Consider the following 13,246-nt stretch of genomic DNA (forward strand, 5'->3'; position numbering starts at 1 on the left):
GAAATAGCTTGATACCATGCTGAAATCCAGTGCTCATCAACTAAACAAATGCATGAATAGGGAATATGAATAAAATATTCCCTGCGATTAAATCTCAAATGTTTCTTCTGCTTTAAATTCATTTATTTCACTTATTTAATTTCCACAGGGACCAGATCGTGCGAGGTCTTCAATGTATTACCCTGATGGGAAATTACTTGAATACTGCTTTGAAGATGCCAGGACACTTTATCAGATCATTCCAAGAGGAAACAGGCAGTCAGGTGATTGAAGCATTTTATATTATTATTAATGAGTGAAAAAATGGATTGATTAAAGCCGTTATCTAAAAGCTGTTATCTAGTTAATCAAATAATAAAACAAATAATAATTTTCATGGAATCAATTTAAATTGAACTATTATCATTTGTTCAGATTTAATACCTTTTGTGTGCACTATTTAGTGTTACATAAATTTTGTAGTTAACACTGAGAAAAGAAAGTATGGTCGAAACTACCAGAAAATGGTATAATTTGCAGTGCTCTGTCTCTATGGGAACACAAAAAAGCTCGATAATTTTCACCGAAATGCATTGGAAAAATTAACAATAAAATATAGATTTATTACCATGCTGTTTGGTAGTAAAATGTTATCCTGACACCTTTAGAGTATGGCTGTTGTTGTTGTTAATTTACGTCGCACTAGAGCTGCACAATGGGCTATTGGCGACGGTCTGGGAAACATCCCGGAGGATGATCCGAAGACATGCCATCACAATTTTGATCCTCTGCGGAGGGGATGGCACCCACGCTTCGGAACTCCGACGACCTGCGCGCGAAGTCGAGCACTTTACGGTAGCACAGTTTAACGAGGACCAATACCGCACACCCTCGGTCCCTACGCAGACTGATCCGAGTGGTCACCCACCCGCACATCGACCGTAGCCAGTGATGCTTGACTTCGGTGATCTGCTGGGAACCGTGTCTTAACGATCAGTCCACTGCGGGACCTTTAGAGTGTGACATCAAAACTATTATATATATATATATATATATATATATATATATATATATATATATATATATATATAACTAAACTACTTTGGGACTGTATTTTCCATATTATGGTCAAGGGTCCATATTTTTAAAGTTGAAAAAAGTATATGTTATTTTGCGAACGTGGGTTTTTGTGTTTAATTTTTTCATTAATGTACACTCTCAGAAATAAAACTATCACCTCTGATAATTCAGCAATCTTTGAGTTGTATTTCGATTCACGACGAAATCACATGATATGTGACAAAACGCGAGCTGTCACATATACGACGAAAATTTTTCCTCAACTCGGAACCTCATCACAGTGCATTGTGGGAGATTGTTATCTTTAATGAAGACTGGAAAATTGAAAATAAAGTGACTGAGCAAGCCGAACAGACTATGTGGTGGTCAGGGGGTTGGCCACAAAGCCGGAAGATTCTACGTTCGAATCCAGCTTTGTTATTTGTTCTATTCGTCCTTCTTGTGTTGTTTGGGTGACATTCATATGGTGCCTACAATGAATTGAATACGAGGAAAGTTAGATATATTATGCCCTGCGATGGTTTTTTTCTGAAAAAAAAAAAAATAGAATGATAAAATATTTATTTAATTTTGACGAAATTCTCTAGAAAATGTGATAGTTACGTCACTACTTGGACGAAATTTTTGCTGGGAGTATACATCAGGAAATAGTTTCTTCAAAAACGAAGAAAGTTTGGTGAAGTTTGAGCATTCATTTTTTACCGTGTACTTAGAAAAAAAAAGTATGGCTAAAACAGCCCGAATATTGCAAAAACTAACGTGTTTCTTGTTCTAAGGAATTACGAAAAGCTCGGTAGTTTTTGGTAAAGTAAATAAAATCGTTCTTTTTTTTTATCATGAGATAAAATTTAATAATATTATCACGATAGCTTAGCGAATGACATAAAAATCATTTATTGGGCTTAATTTACTTTTCAGTTTCGTGTTTTTAACTAAATGATTATTAGAATTATATATTTTGAAAATCGGAATTTCTGGTGAACCATTACCTTATGAACAGAAAAATTATATTTTAAATACCGTATATTTTGGTTTCATTATCCGGAATTTTTTTTAATTTTTTTTTAACCAAAACTGTCACTACTATACAGTCCTGTAATTTTACCAGAATTGTTTCTCCGAATGACTAGGCAATACTAACTTTTAGCGTATTTATGTTCTACTCTTCGAACAATGAGGTAGCATCTTAATATACATTAAATCAAAAGTTATTGATATTGATACCTCTTCTTTTCATTCTCTGCATCAACAACATAATTTTTTTTAATTTTAAATTTATTGAAAATCAATTTTTTTCATGTAGTTCCTAATCACCTTTCAGATTCAAAATTTTTAATTCACGAAAATGAATTATGTTTTTTATTGTTCTTTTGACTCAGGTAATGGTCCTTGCTTGGGGTGGAGACCCAGTAAAGATTCCTGCTACGTATTCCTTACCTATGACGAGGTAAATTGTTACATACATACAAGTAGCTCAGTTATGTAATTTTTAATGTCAAGCATAAAATGTTTTCTTTATATATCGTTGTAGGTATTAGAAAAAATACAGAATGTCGCATCGGGACTTGTGCACTTAGGAATGAAGCCTGGCCAAGAGACATACATCGGAATATACGCACAAAATTGCCTTGAAGTTAGTCAATAAACATTTTCTTTTATACCTTAAGCAGAAGAAATCCTGTTTTTAAGAATTATTACTAGATACTACCCATACTTTGAGGGTTTACTCATACTTTTAGCGTCGGATTGTTTTGTTGCATGCGTAATTTGATGTTTTTACAAAAGAGGTTAGGAAAGATCCGAAACAAAATTTTATTTCAGCTATTTATTGCAATTTTAGATTAGAGTTCGCCTTTACTTAGTATGAAGCAAAGAAATCAAATTAAACAAGTCAAATAGTGGATCAGTAAAGCAAAACTCAATAGATCAACGCGTGACTATTGCATATTGCAATCAACCAATTGCCTAGAGTTACGGTATCTTGCAAACGCTAGTTAAGCTCACTGTTTAGCTTCTTGCACAGCACATGCTCAAAAACTTCCCAACAAAGCGCAGTATCACCCAGGGGTGAAAATAGGATCAACATTGCGGCTAATGTAAAATAAACGGTGTGAAAAATCTTATTAATGAGAGTATATTATTTTATTTCATAACCGACGTTGAACAGCCGACCCAATTCTTGGGTTAGCGACTACTAATGTCCAATTACGTAACGTTGTAATTTTGAACCCAATCCAGAAGACAGGGGAACGCTTGGATCAAGTATTGGAAGATATCTGCCCTCGTGGAGGACTTTTTGATCAAACTAACTCACATTTGCGTTATATGGAGAGGAAGACAACGAGAAACTCCCACGGTTAGTCTGACGGCAGGGGGACTCTAACCCATGATTGTCTACCCCTGGGGATATTTCACGTCAGCACTGTGGTCGGTGCAAGACTGATGCGGAATTCGTATCGACCAGCCATCGCTGGGTTCCGAACCCGGTTCACCTCATGGGAAGGCGAACGCTCTATCCCCTGAGCGGATCTATGAATGAGAGTATTGATAGATCAATTGATTAGACAATCTGAAATTGAGTGAATCTACAGATCAGTGAATGAATAAATGAGCATATTTACAAACGAATGTTATAAGAGATAAAATCAATTTATGAATCAGTGAATGGGTGAATCACTAAATCAATTAACCGAATTAGTGGAAGAATGAATTAGTAAAACAGCAAATTAATGAATCAGTAGATTAGAAGATGGGCTTACAATTGAAACGGAAAATTAATGAATCAGTGATTCGCCAATCTGCTGAACCGTTCATTTATTAATTCGATGCTTCGTTTTTTCATTGATTTACTGATTTGTTAATTAATTGTTAAATTTTAACAAGGCTTCATGTTTTTTAGATTAAATTTTATTTGCATCGTATTTATTTAAGTACTTTTTTATTTAAAATATTAAATTTAAATTTGATATTTTGATTTCATTGTTAACGTCTTCCTGAAGTTACGCAAACGGGATATGGCAATGACTTGTGATATGAACCGAAAACAATACTAGTGCATGCGTTTACTTCACTACCATATTTTATCAGCGAAAGCAAATATCTGATCTCCGCACCACACTCCTTAACAACATAACCATGTGTGAACTTTTCTGGCATTAACGATAAAAATCTGAATCCATTGTATATTAGTATCTAACTTAAGAAGTCATAAAGTAATTAAAAACGTAAGTATATATACTATACTGATGATAATCCTGATAAAAAAGGTAATTTTTGTAAATAATTTGTGTATGTATAATTTGTGTTGTGTATGTATTTGTGTATGTATTATTAAACAAATGCCAGCCATTGACTATTAGGTCATTAGGCTTCTAGCTCTCCAGTACTTCTTAACAATGCAGTCAAAGTCTTTTAGTGCAGAGCTTTTGTCCAAATGCGCAGCAGTCTTGGCTTGTCCGGAGTTACATAAAAGACAATCTGATGAAGTAGTCAGCTTGAGGCGAAATAAATGAGAACCTGGACAATCATGTCCGATCAAAAGTTTAAACATGGCTACCGCAGTAGCACGGGGAGAACCCGGAACACGGTGAGTTCTACAGAGCACATTCCAGTACTTATCTGCAGCAGCGTGAGATGCCAAACAATGAAATGATTGTTTGAAGATTCTTTTTGTTTAGCGGAATGGATGGACAGATCTCTACACGACCTCTGAAGAATGTGAGTTCCCTTTTTGGCCAAAAAGTTAGCCATTTCGTTTCCTCGAAAACCACAATGGGATGGGACCCATTGAAATGCAATACTTCCCTCAATCCTCTTCAGGAGTTCTCTGCAGCTCAAAACAATGGAATTACTATTTTCTGGGTTGCTTGACAAAGCCTGAAGGGCAGAGGTAGAATCTGAAGCAATCACAGCTTACTCAGGGCGGGTAAGACGAACAGCAAGTTGTTGGAGAGCAACTGCTTGTATAGAAACATGATTTTTATGCATGTAAATATTTGTGTATGTATAGAAATATTACTTTTACAGTTTAAATGATTTATGCTTGATTTTATTGCATGTCTTTATGATGAACTATATATTTTTCTCCTGATTTTACAGTGGGTTATCACAGAACATGCTTGTTACCATCAATCTGCTGTTGTAGTTCCTCTCTATGATACATTAGGTCCAAATGCATGCTCATATATCATTAATCAAGGTAGAGTGTAGCTTTCTTGTGATTTTAATGATTAAGTTTAAATAATATTGTTTAGGTTATTATGTTTTCTATGCTTTAGAAAACGTTTGAATATCCATAAGAGGAACTTATAGGTGATGTTCATATTAAGCGACACTTTCATAAATTTACATTGAAAAAATATGGTCAAAACTACCAGAATATGGTAAAATTTACAGTGTTTTTGGCTTTAGGGGAACACAAAAAAACATGGGTAGATTTTACCGGAAAGCTTTGGTAATGATTTTGGTAAATTTAACTATAAAATGTGATTTTATAGTATGTGATAAAATTTGGTAATTGTATCATGTTACCTTAGAGCATGGAATAAAAGTCATTTATTCGGGAAAATTTACTTTTCAGTTTTGTATTTTTCCGTAAATGCATGGTAATAGGAGCTGTAGTTTTTAAAAACTAAAATTTCCGTTCAGCTGTTGTCATATGAACGGAAAAATTACTAAATGAATGGTTTAAAAATCGCATATTTTGGTTTTATTTACAAGAGTTATGTTTTTTTTTACCACACGGTAAAGGTAATTTTGCCGAAATATACTCAGTGTAATACAAAGAACAGGATTTCCCAGTTTGTGAAAGTTGTTGTCATGTGAAAGGACAGTCAATGTAGAATCACGATGAGAAGGAGAAAAAAAAATGTTTATAAAATTGAAATCTTTTATGACTATTTAACTGATTAGAAACTTTCAGAAACGGTAGTTAGTCTAAACGGAATATTATTTATTGATATTGGGGCAAAAAAGCTAACAGCTTTAGAAAAATAGAGAGAATAAGTGCTTTTGAAATGTGTATCCATCACATTTTTAATTTATTAAACTAGGGAATTTAAAAAAACGATATTAGCGACTTGGACTTATCAATTTGCTGCGCCTCATTTGAAACTAATGATGAAATTAAATGAACCAGTATTGATTTTAAATACTGTTAATGAAGGTGGCATTAATAACTGTCTAAAAGCACTCTTAGGAACAAAACTGTTCTGCATACTTTGAGATGCATTTTGAGATTTTAAACATTTATTTCGTCATGAAATCTCTTTGATTCAACAAAACGTGAATTCTTAAGTACTTGACGAAACTGCTTCCTCACTGTCACCCAATATTTTCTAGGCGTTTTTCAGCATTTTTCAATCTTATTTCAAAGCGGTTTTCTGTGTATGACGGGATGGTACAGGGCTTAGTTTTCTCTCCTGCCAAGCAGAGTTCACAGGTTCAAATCTTGCTGATGACTGAGATTGCATTCGTTCATACTGTTTTTATTATATGTTGTATTTCCCAATCATTTTTGTTAATCGTTTCCCCCAAAAAGTTGTAATTTCCTCGATTTAACGAAGTGTTCGAGGGGAGAATTTTTTAAAAATGGTTTTACAAACGTCGAAAAAACATCGTGAGTTTTGAGAGTTTACTTTTTTACCGTGGAGGAATATAAATTATATGTCTGATAAAAAAATTGAGTCAAGTTTTTTGTAAACATTTAACACATTACTACTTTAATGTAACAAGGGTATTATTTAACAAAATGGCGTGCACGACATGTGTAATACACGCTCGCTGTTTAATTACCTGACGGATAAGAATTAACGAATAACTGAGTAAAATTGGTAATAGTTGCATTGTTAGAAATTTCTCATAAAAATGGTTAAGAAGCTATTAATTTAATTGTTATTTTACTAGATTCGCATAAAACAGTCACAAAACCATAAATAAGATGGTATTCAAACTGTTAAGTGTGAGAAAAACCGCTTATTAAACAACCAGAATTTTATCGCATCAGGAAAGCACACCTATTGAAGAAACTCATTTCTTGTAGATGCTTACATATTATATCCGAGAGGGCTAATTTTTCAGTCTCATCAACGTTGGTGCCACAATATATCCTCAATTCCTTTCATCAGGAGTTTCTGTATTCTCCTATGCCCATTACCTAACAAAAAGCCAAGTTTCAATGTCCAGTTAAATGTCCTTTTTTTATGGTTTTGAAACCATTCTAGTTGTAAATGGTTAAAAAACCCGTATAGTTTAGTATTCATGGTTTTATAACCTTACTAGTTGTAAACGGTTGCAAAAATCCATAAAGGTAAAAATTTTTCTTTACCGTAAACCTTACGGTTAATGTGATGGACAGACCGCTGCCTTTTATTTCACCATGATTTTAGAATGAAAATTCTATCAGTGTGGATTTACAAAATAAGTGAAAATGTTATGAACTCTGAGTTTATGCAAATTTTATTGACGCTGCGAGTTTGCCGATAAAATATGCTTAATTCCGATAGCTGCTTAAATTAATAAAATTGTGCCGGGCAACTAAAAAACACTATACATCTAAACGAAATGTTAAGCCTAATAATTTTAATGTTTACTTTTTTCGGATTCCTTTACTAAATATTTTTTGTTACACTTTCAGCTGATATTAAAACAGTAATGTGTGATACTGAAATCAAGGCAAAGAATCTTTTGAACGAAGCCAAGAACACACCACATTTGCGACGAATTATACTAATAAAGAAAGCTTCAGATGAACTGAAACTTTTAGCACAAACTGCAAAAGTGCAATTAATAGCATTTAGTGAATTAGACGTAAGTATTTTTTTAAAGAAATTCTGAATATTTGCATGGATTTTAAACATAGTAATAGATATATTTTGCGTATTTAAGCATATATTTGTTTTCATATTTAAACATTTAACACAATTAATATATATATATATATATATATATATATATATATATATATATATATATATATATATATATATATATATATATATATATATATATATATATATATATATATATATATATATATATATATATATATATATATATATATATATGTATATATATATATATATATTAATTATTTTTAATAAAACAAAGATGGTTACAAAAAGATAATTGTTCGATTAGTTTATATAAGTTATTGATGTATTAAATTATAGTTAATTATCAAGATTAGCTGGGTGTGTTTCTGGACTTAAATAATTTATAATTTAAAAATATTTTCCACAATTTTATAAAATTGGAGCGTTTTAATTTTCATCATTATCTATTAATAAAAAGTTTGAATCTTATATTTATGAAATTTATTTAAATTAAAATTTTTTATTTAAATTTAGTCTGAAAAACAATGGTAACTCCATACAAGGTGTTATTGTAATATTAATTCTATTAATATTAATTCTAGTCTACTAATTCCTCATGTGCTCCTCTCGCATACAATTTTTTTCATATTTTAATTGTTATTAAAAGTTGGGATCAAAACATTTGGATAAATACTAGAAAGCGTTCAATAAATTATAATTTTTTAAATAAAAACTTTCCTTCACAAATTTCTTACAGTCAGGATAATAATGCTTTTTTAATAAATTATTTATTGATTTAGATGTATGTTTTCATGTGATAAATTTCAAAAACACAAAAATTATCTCTTTTTTTCAGGAACTTGGAAAACAACATCCTTGTCAACCACTGGTAATTGTTAAAATTTAATTTTTTAGTGATAATTTGCAAGCACTAAAATTTAATTTTAATGCTTAGATTTACGTGTTCTGTTAGAAATTTATTAAAATTGGCTTTTTGAATTTTCTCATTTACAGACTTCTTAAAGTTATATTATTTCACAGAGTATTAAGTTTTCATAAAATTTTTTTTCAAAACAAAAAAAATAATAATCGTGTAAATTCTGATTTTTTTCTAATCATCAATCTCAAACTTGTGTTTAAGAATAATATGGAGACTAATTGGGAATTTAGGTTCAGGAATAATTAAGAATACGAAGAAACATCTTATAAGAATTTTTTTTTCTGGTAAATTAATGACTTTTTAAGCATGGCATAAAATTTGAAAGCTAACTTTAATTTGAATTGTCTAGCATGAATTTATTCTTCAGTAAATCTATAACGAAGCTGAAGAAATACGAGCCAATTGGAAAACTTTTTTGCAATTTATGTTATGCAATCAAATTTTAAAATACTCGTATCATATTAGCATAGTAACTTTTATTGTTCCAAGCATTTTTTTCTCTATAAAGACAAAAAGTTTGGAAGAGTCGAAATTGATTTACTTAAATAGATATGTTTGAATATTTTAAACTTAGATTAGAGGCAAAAGTGAGAAATTCTAAAAATTGACAAGCTGGAACAATTCCTTTTTTTACGCAAATAAAATTTTGCAGATTTCGTTTTTGACAAAGAAAATTTTTTATGACACCGGAAAACTTCTTTGGAAACAAAAATTTCAAAGTTGATTTCGGGAAGTGATGGTGATTTTCTGACAATTTATGGTGATGAGCTGTTGCTCTTTTAAACTAATAATTTAAAAAAAAAATTATTAACAAAAACGACACAATTTTGCACAAGTAGCCTGATTTCATACAGATGCAATCAGACTAAATAATAATAATAATAATAATGAAACCCAGAGGCTTATTCCGATGTGATCAAAAAACAAGTTATACTTTTAGCGGTTAAGTGGTCAGTTTTTTAGTCGCTAAAATTTACTTCAATTAAAAAAGTTTGTTTTCAGAGAAACTGAAAAATATTTGTAGAAAAATTTATAGTTACATGCATTAGAATTCCTATATTTAAGAAAGAGTACAAACTTCAGAAAAGTTACTTTTTGGGATCATTTAAGCTTTTTTTTTACTGTTTAACTCTTTTTTAATTATTGTTACTAGTAATATTTATGCTAAAAATATACATTGAAGTCCTCGTATTCTATTTATCTTCACAATCACTTCCACTTAATTTATAGAAGTTATAAGTCTAACTAAAGCCCAAAAATACTTTTTGGTTTTAAATAATACCCCAGAACAAAAATTTCAAACTGATTTATAATGATTCTTATAATTGTATAAAAAAATATCATACAATCTTTGAATATTTAAATGAAAACCTGCAGTGAAGTTTGGTTAAACAAATGAAACTGCTTATTTTAAAATATAATAAAAAAATGCATTATTTTTTTGATTATTATTGATTGAAATTTATTGTAAATATTTACTCCCTAACTGCACCAAAAGTTAGATTTCTCTTGAAACTGGCTTCACAAATCCCATTTTAACAGCACCAATAAAAATAGCATACTTTGCATAATGGAATTATTAAACAATCGCATATAATAAGACACAAATTATGAAATCGCAAGGATCTTAACTTAATGGAGAATTATATCATATTCCAATAAGCTATTAATTTTTGACATTTGAAATTCACAAAGAGATAGATTTTTCCAATTCGCTTACAAAATGTATAAACGAAGAATATTTTTGTGATATAACAAAAATAGTTCCATTGGAAAGTAATGATGCCGTGATAATTTTAGTTATTCTATGATTGCAAGTGTAACACTAATATCAGAACAAATTTTTTCCCCTTTATTTCTTGACAGTCCAGTGGAAAGTTCTTTGAACTTTCTTTTACAGAATTTACAGGTTACTCGAACATTTTTTTTAAAGAAGTGTCTTGTACAGAAAGGAAATCTCAAATATCATGTTATTATTCAAACAAGATTCACTCATGTCCTTGATAATAAATGTTTTTGTTTGGTTCATACGCTAATTATGAATATGGAAATTTCGCAACGAATAGTTCTCCTGCGGATCACAGTGATCACACTGATTAACAAATTTTAAAAAGTTAGGGATATTTTAATAACCAATACATTTTCATAGGCAGTAAAAATATTCTGATTCAAAGTATGCCAGCCATTTATCTCAGTCACTAAGCGTTGTTCAGATATACTGTTTGTCTAAGATAGGTACTCTGACCGCCACTAAGTCTGCGGTAGTCTGGTGCTATGGAAACAAGAAGAGGGCATTTTAGGGAGGGTGACTTCGATGAAGAGATCTCCTTTTCTTTTGCCGAAACCAGTCCTAAAGAGGGACCCCGCATCCCTACTTGAAATAATCATACCTCGTTACCGTAGTCACCGCCACAGCTCCAGACGAATGTCTGGCAGATTACCTATCGTAGACAAACAGTACTTCTTCAGCCATTTATATTTCACTGGAGTCATTTACTGTTACATTGAGAACTCATGAACATATTATTACCTTAGACTAACAAAACAGTCATGTTAAGTCATGTTGTTGTTGTCGTCCGTCATTAAGGCAGAGGGGGTGTGATTGTTCTTGTTTTCCAGTGGCGCCATCTATGGCTAAGAATTCGACTCCTGCCACACCCGTTTATAGGGTGGATCCATTCATTCGTCCACAATCGTGATTTTGACCTGAACCAGAAAACGATCAATCTCCCATTCAGTACCTCCAGAGGTTTGATTTGTTATGGGAACATGGAGGACTTTGTGACTCGACAAATTTAACGTGCATGGGTCAACTTTTACTACACGGGGAGTCTTCGGCTGACTGGATTCGAACTCCCGTTCTCACAAACGTGGTCCAGCGCAATGCCCGATTAAGTCATATCACATGCATACTGCATAGCATCTATTCAAAGTCAACTCGCATAAAATTAATACACACTAAAAATGCATCCTTAGCCTAAGGTATACAGTGTTGTTCACATCTTGTACGCCCACACTGAAGCAAAACTGAAAAAAGCACTAGATAAAAAGCACTGGAAAGAATCTGAAAAAAAAAAAAGATTTTGAAAAATAAATTGTATTTAATTAAATTAAATTCATGTGATTGCTAAAGTAGTGCTTTTTTTCCCGATGCTTTTCTCCAGTACTCATTTTCCTTGCATTTTCTTCTAGAACTTTTTACCACAGCATTTTTTTTTGTGGCTCTAGTATAAAGTGTCACTCATTGCAAGGATATTCACTAACTATTTGTGTCTGTGGTGAAAATGTGTAGTTGACCTAATGTTAACAAATTTCATCAAAATTAATAAATTTTAACTAATATTTAATTACTGAAATTAAAATGAATTAAAATTAATAATCAAAATGAATAAAAACTAATAATTAATAATTAAAAAAAATTACAAATAATTAAAATTGATAATTAAAGCAAATTAAAATTAATAATTAAAATGAATTAAAATTAATAATTTTGAATTATAATTAAAATTAAAAAAAATTTAATAAATAAATGTAAACATTATTTTATTAAAATTAATAAAATTTAAATAGTATTCAATTTAAATTAATAAAATTTAAACAGTTTTCTATGAAAATTAAACGGTGTTCCATGAAAATTGATTTTTGGTCAATATCTTAAATACTTAACGCAATGGAGCAAGACATTTTCAGATTTGAAATCAGCATAACAAACTGCAACCGAAAAAGCAAACACTATGCCAGTCTATATATAGTCATAGACTATCAGTGTCATCAGAAATTCTTGTTACATGAAAAATCGTACCAATAAAGTCTTTAATAGGGTTCTAGATTAGTTTGTTGCGGGTACAGTTTTATGTGAAGGTATAATTTTCGCAGCTTAATTATTAGAAAACACAGCACACGGAGAAAAAAATTCTGGTAAAATTACCATATTGTATGGTAATGATATTTCTAGTATTTAATATAACTATAATTTTGGTTAATAAAACCTTACTGTATAGTATTTAAACCATTCGTAACGGTTTTTCCGCGAATTCTGGTTCTCAAAACTATAACATCTAGTAAACATGTAATCCCACATCTAGTAAAAATACAAAACTGAAAAATAAATTTACCGAATAAATAGTTTTTATTCCATGCTCTACGGTATTATGATATAATTGATAATTTTAAAACAATATTTTACAACACATATCCTAAAATAATATTTCAATGTTAATTTTATAAAAATCATTACTAAAACGTTCCGGTAAAAACTACCATTAAGCCAGAAGCACTGTAAAGTTCGGAATATTATAGTAGTTTCAACAATACTTAATTTCTTAGAGTATGTTATTTAGATTCACAATACTTATTTAAATTAGAATCCACAAAGATTAATTAAAATAGCAGGAAAAAATGAAAAAAAAAATTCCTTGGCAAAGCAAATTATTAA

General features: G+C 30.7%; 1 protein-coding gene across 1 annotated transcript in view; it reads left to right on the top strand.

Annotated features, from left to right (window-relative positions):
- The window catches only part of LOC107450385 (long-chain-fatty-acid--CoA ligase 6), a 72,029-nt gene that overhangs the window by 23,177 nt on the left and 35,606 nt on the right, over positions 1-13,246 (top strand). The window contains exons 3-8 of the mRNA XM_087159837.1: positions 149-263; positions 2,439-2,506; positions 2,591-2,692; positions 5,158-5,257; positions 7,694-7,866; positions 8,728-8,760. Coding sequence (XP_087015963.1) covers positions 149-263; positions 2,439-2,506; positions 2,591-2,692; positions 5,158-5,257; positions 7,694-7,866; positions 8,728-8,760 — 591 coding nt within the window. The remainder of the gene's footprint in view (positions 1-148; positions 264-2,438; positions 2,507-2,590; positions 2,693-5,157; positions 5,258-7,693; positions 7,867-8,727; positions 8,761-13,246) is intronic.

The sequence above is a fragment of the Parasteatoda tepidariorum genome, chromosome 1 (genome assembly GCF_982258835.1).
Source record: "Parasteatoda tepidariorum strain Cologne lab strain chromosome 1, Ptep-v5.0, whole genome shotgun sequence".
NCBI classification, from domain to species: domain Eukaryota; kingdom Metazoa; phylum Arthropoda; class Arachnida; order Araneae; family Theridiidae; genus Parasteatoda; species Parasteatoda tepidariorum.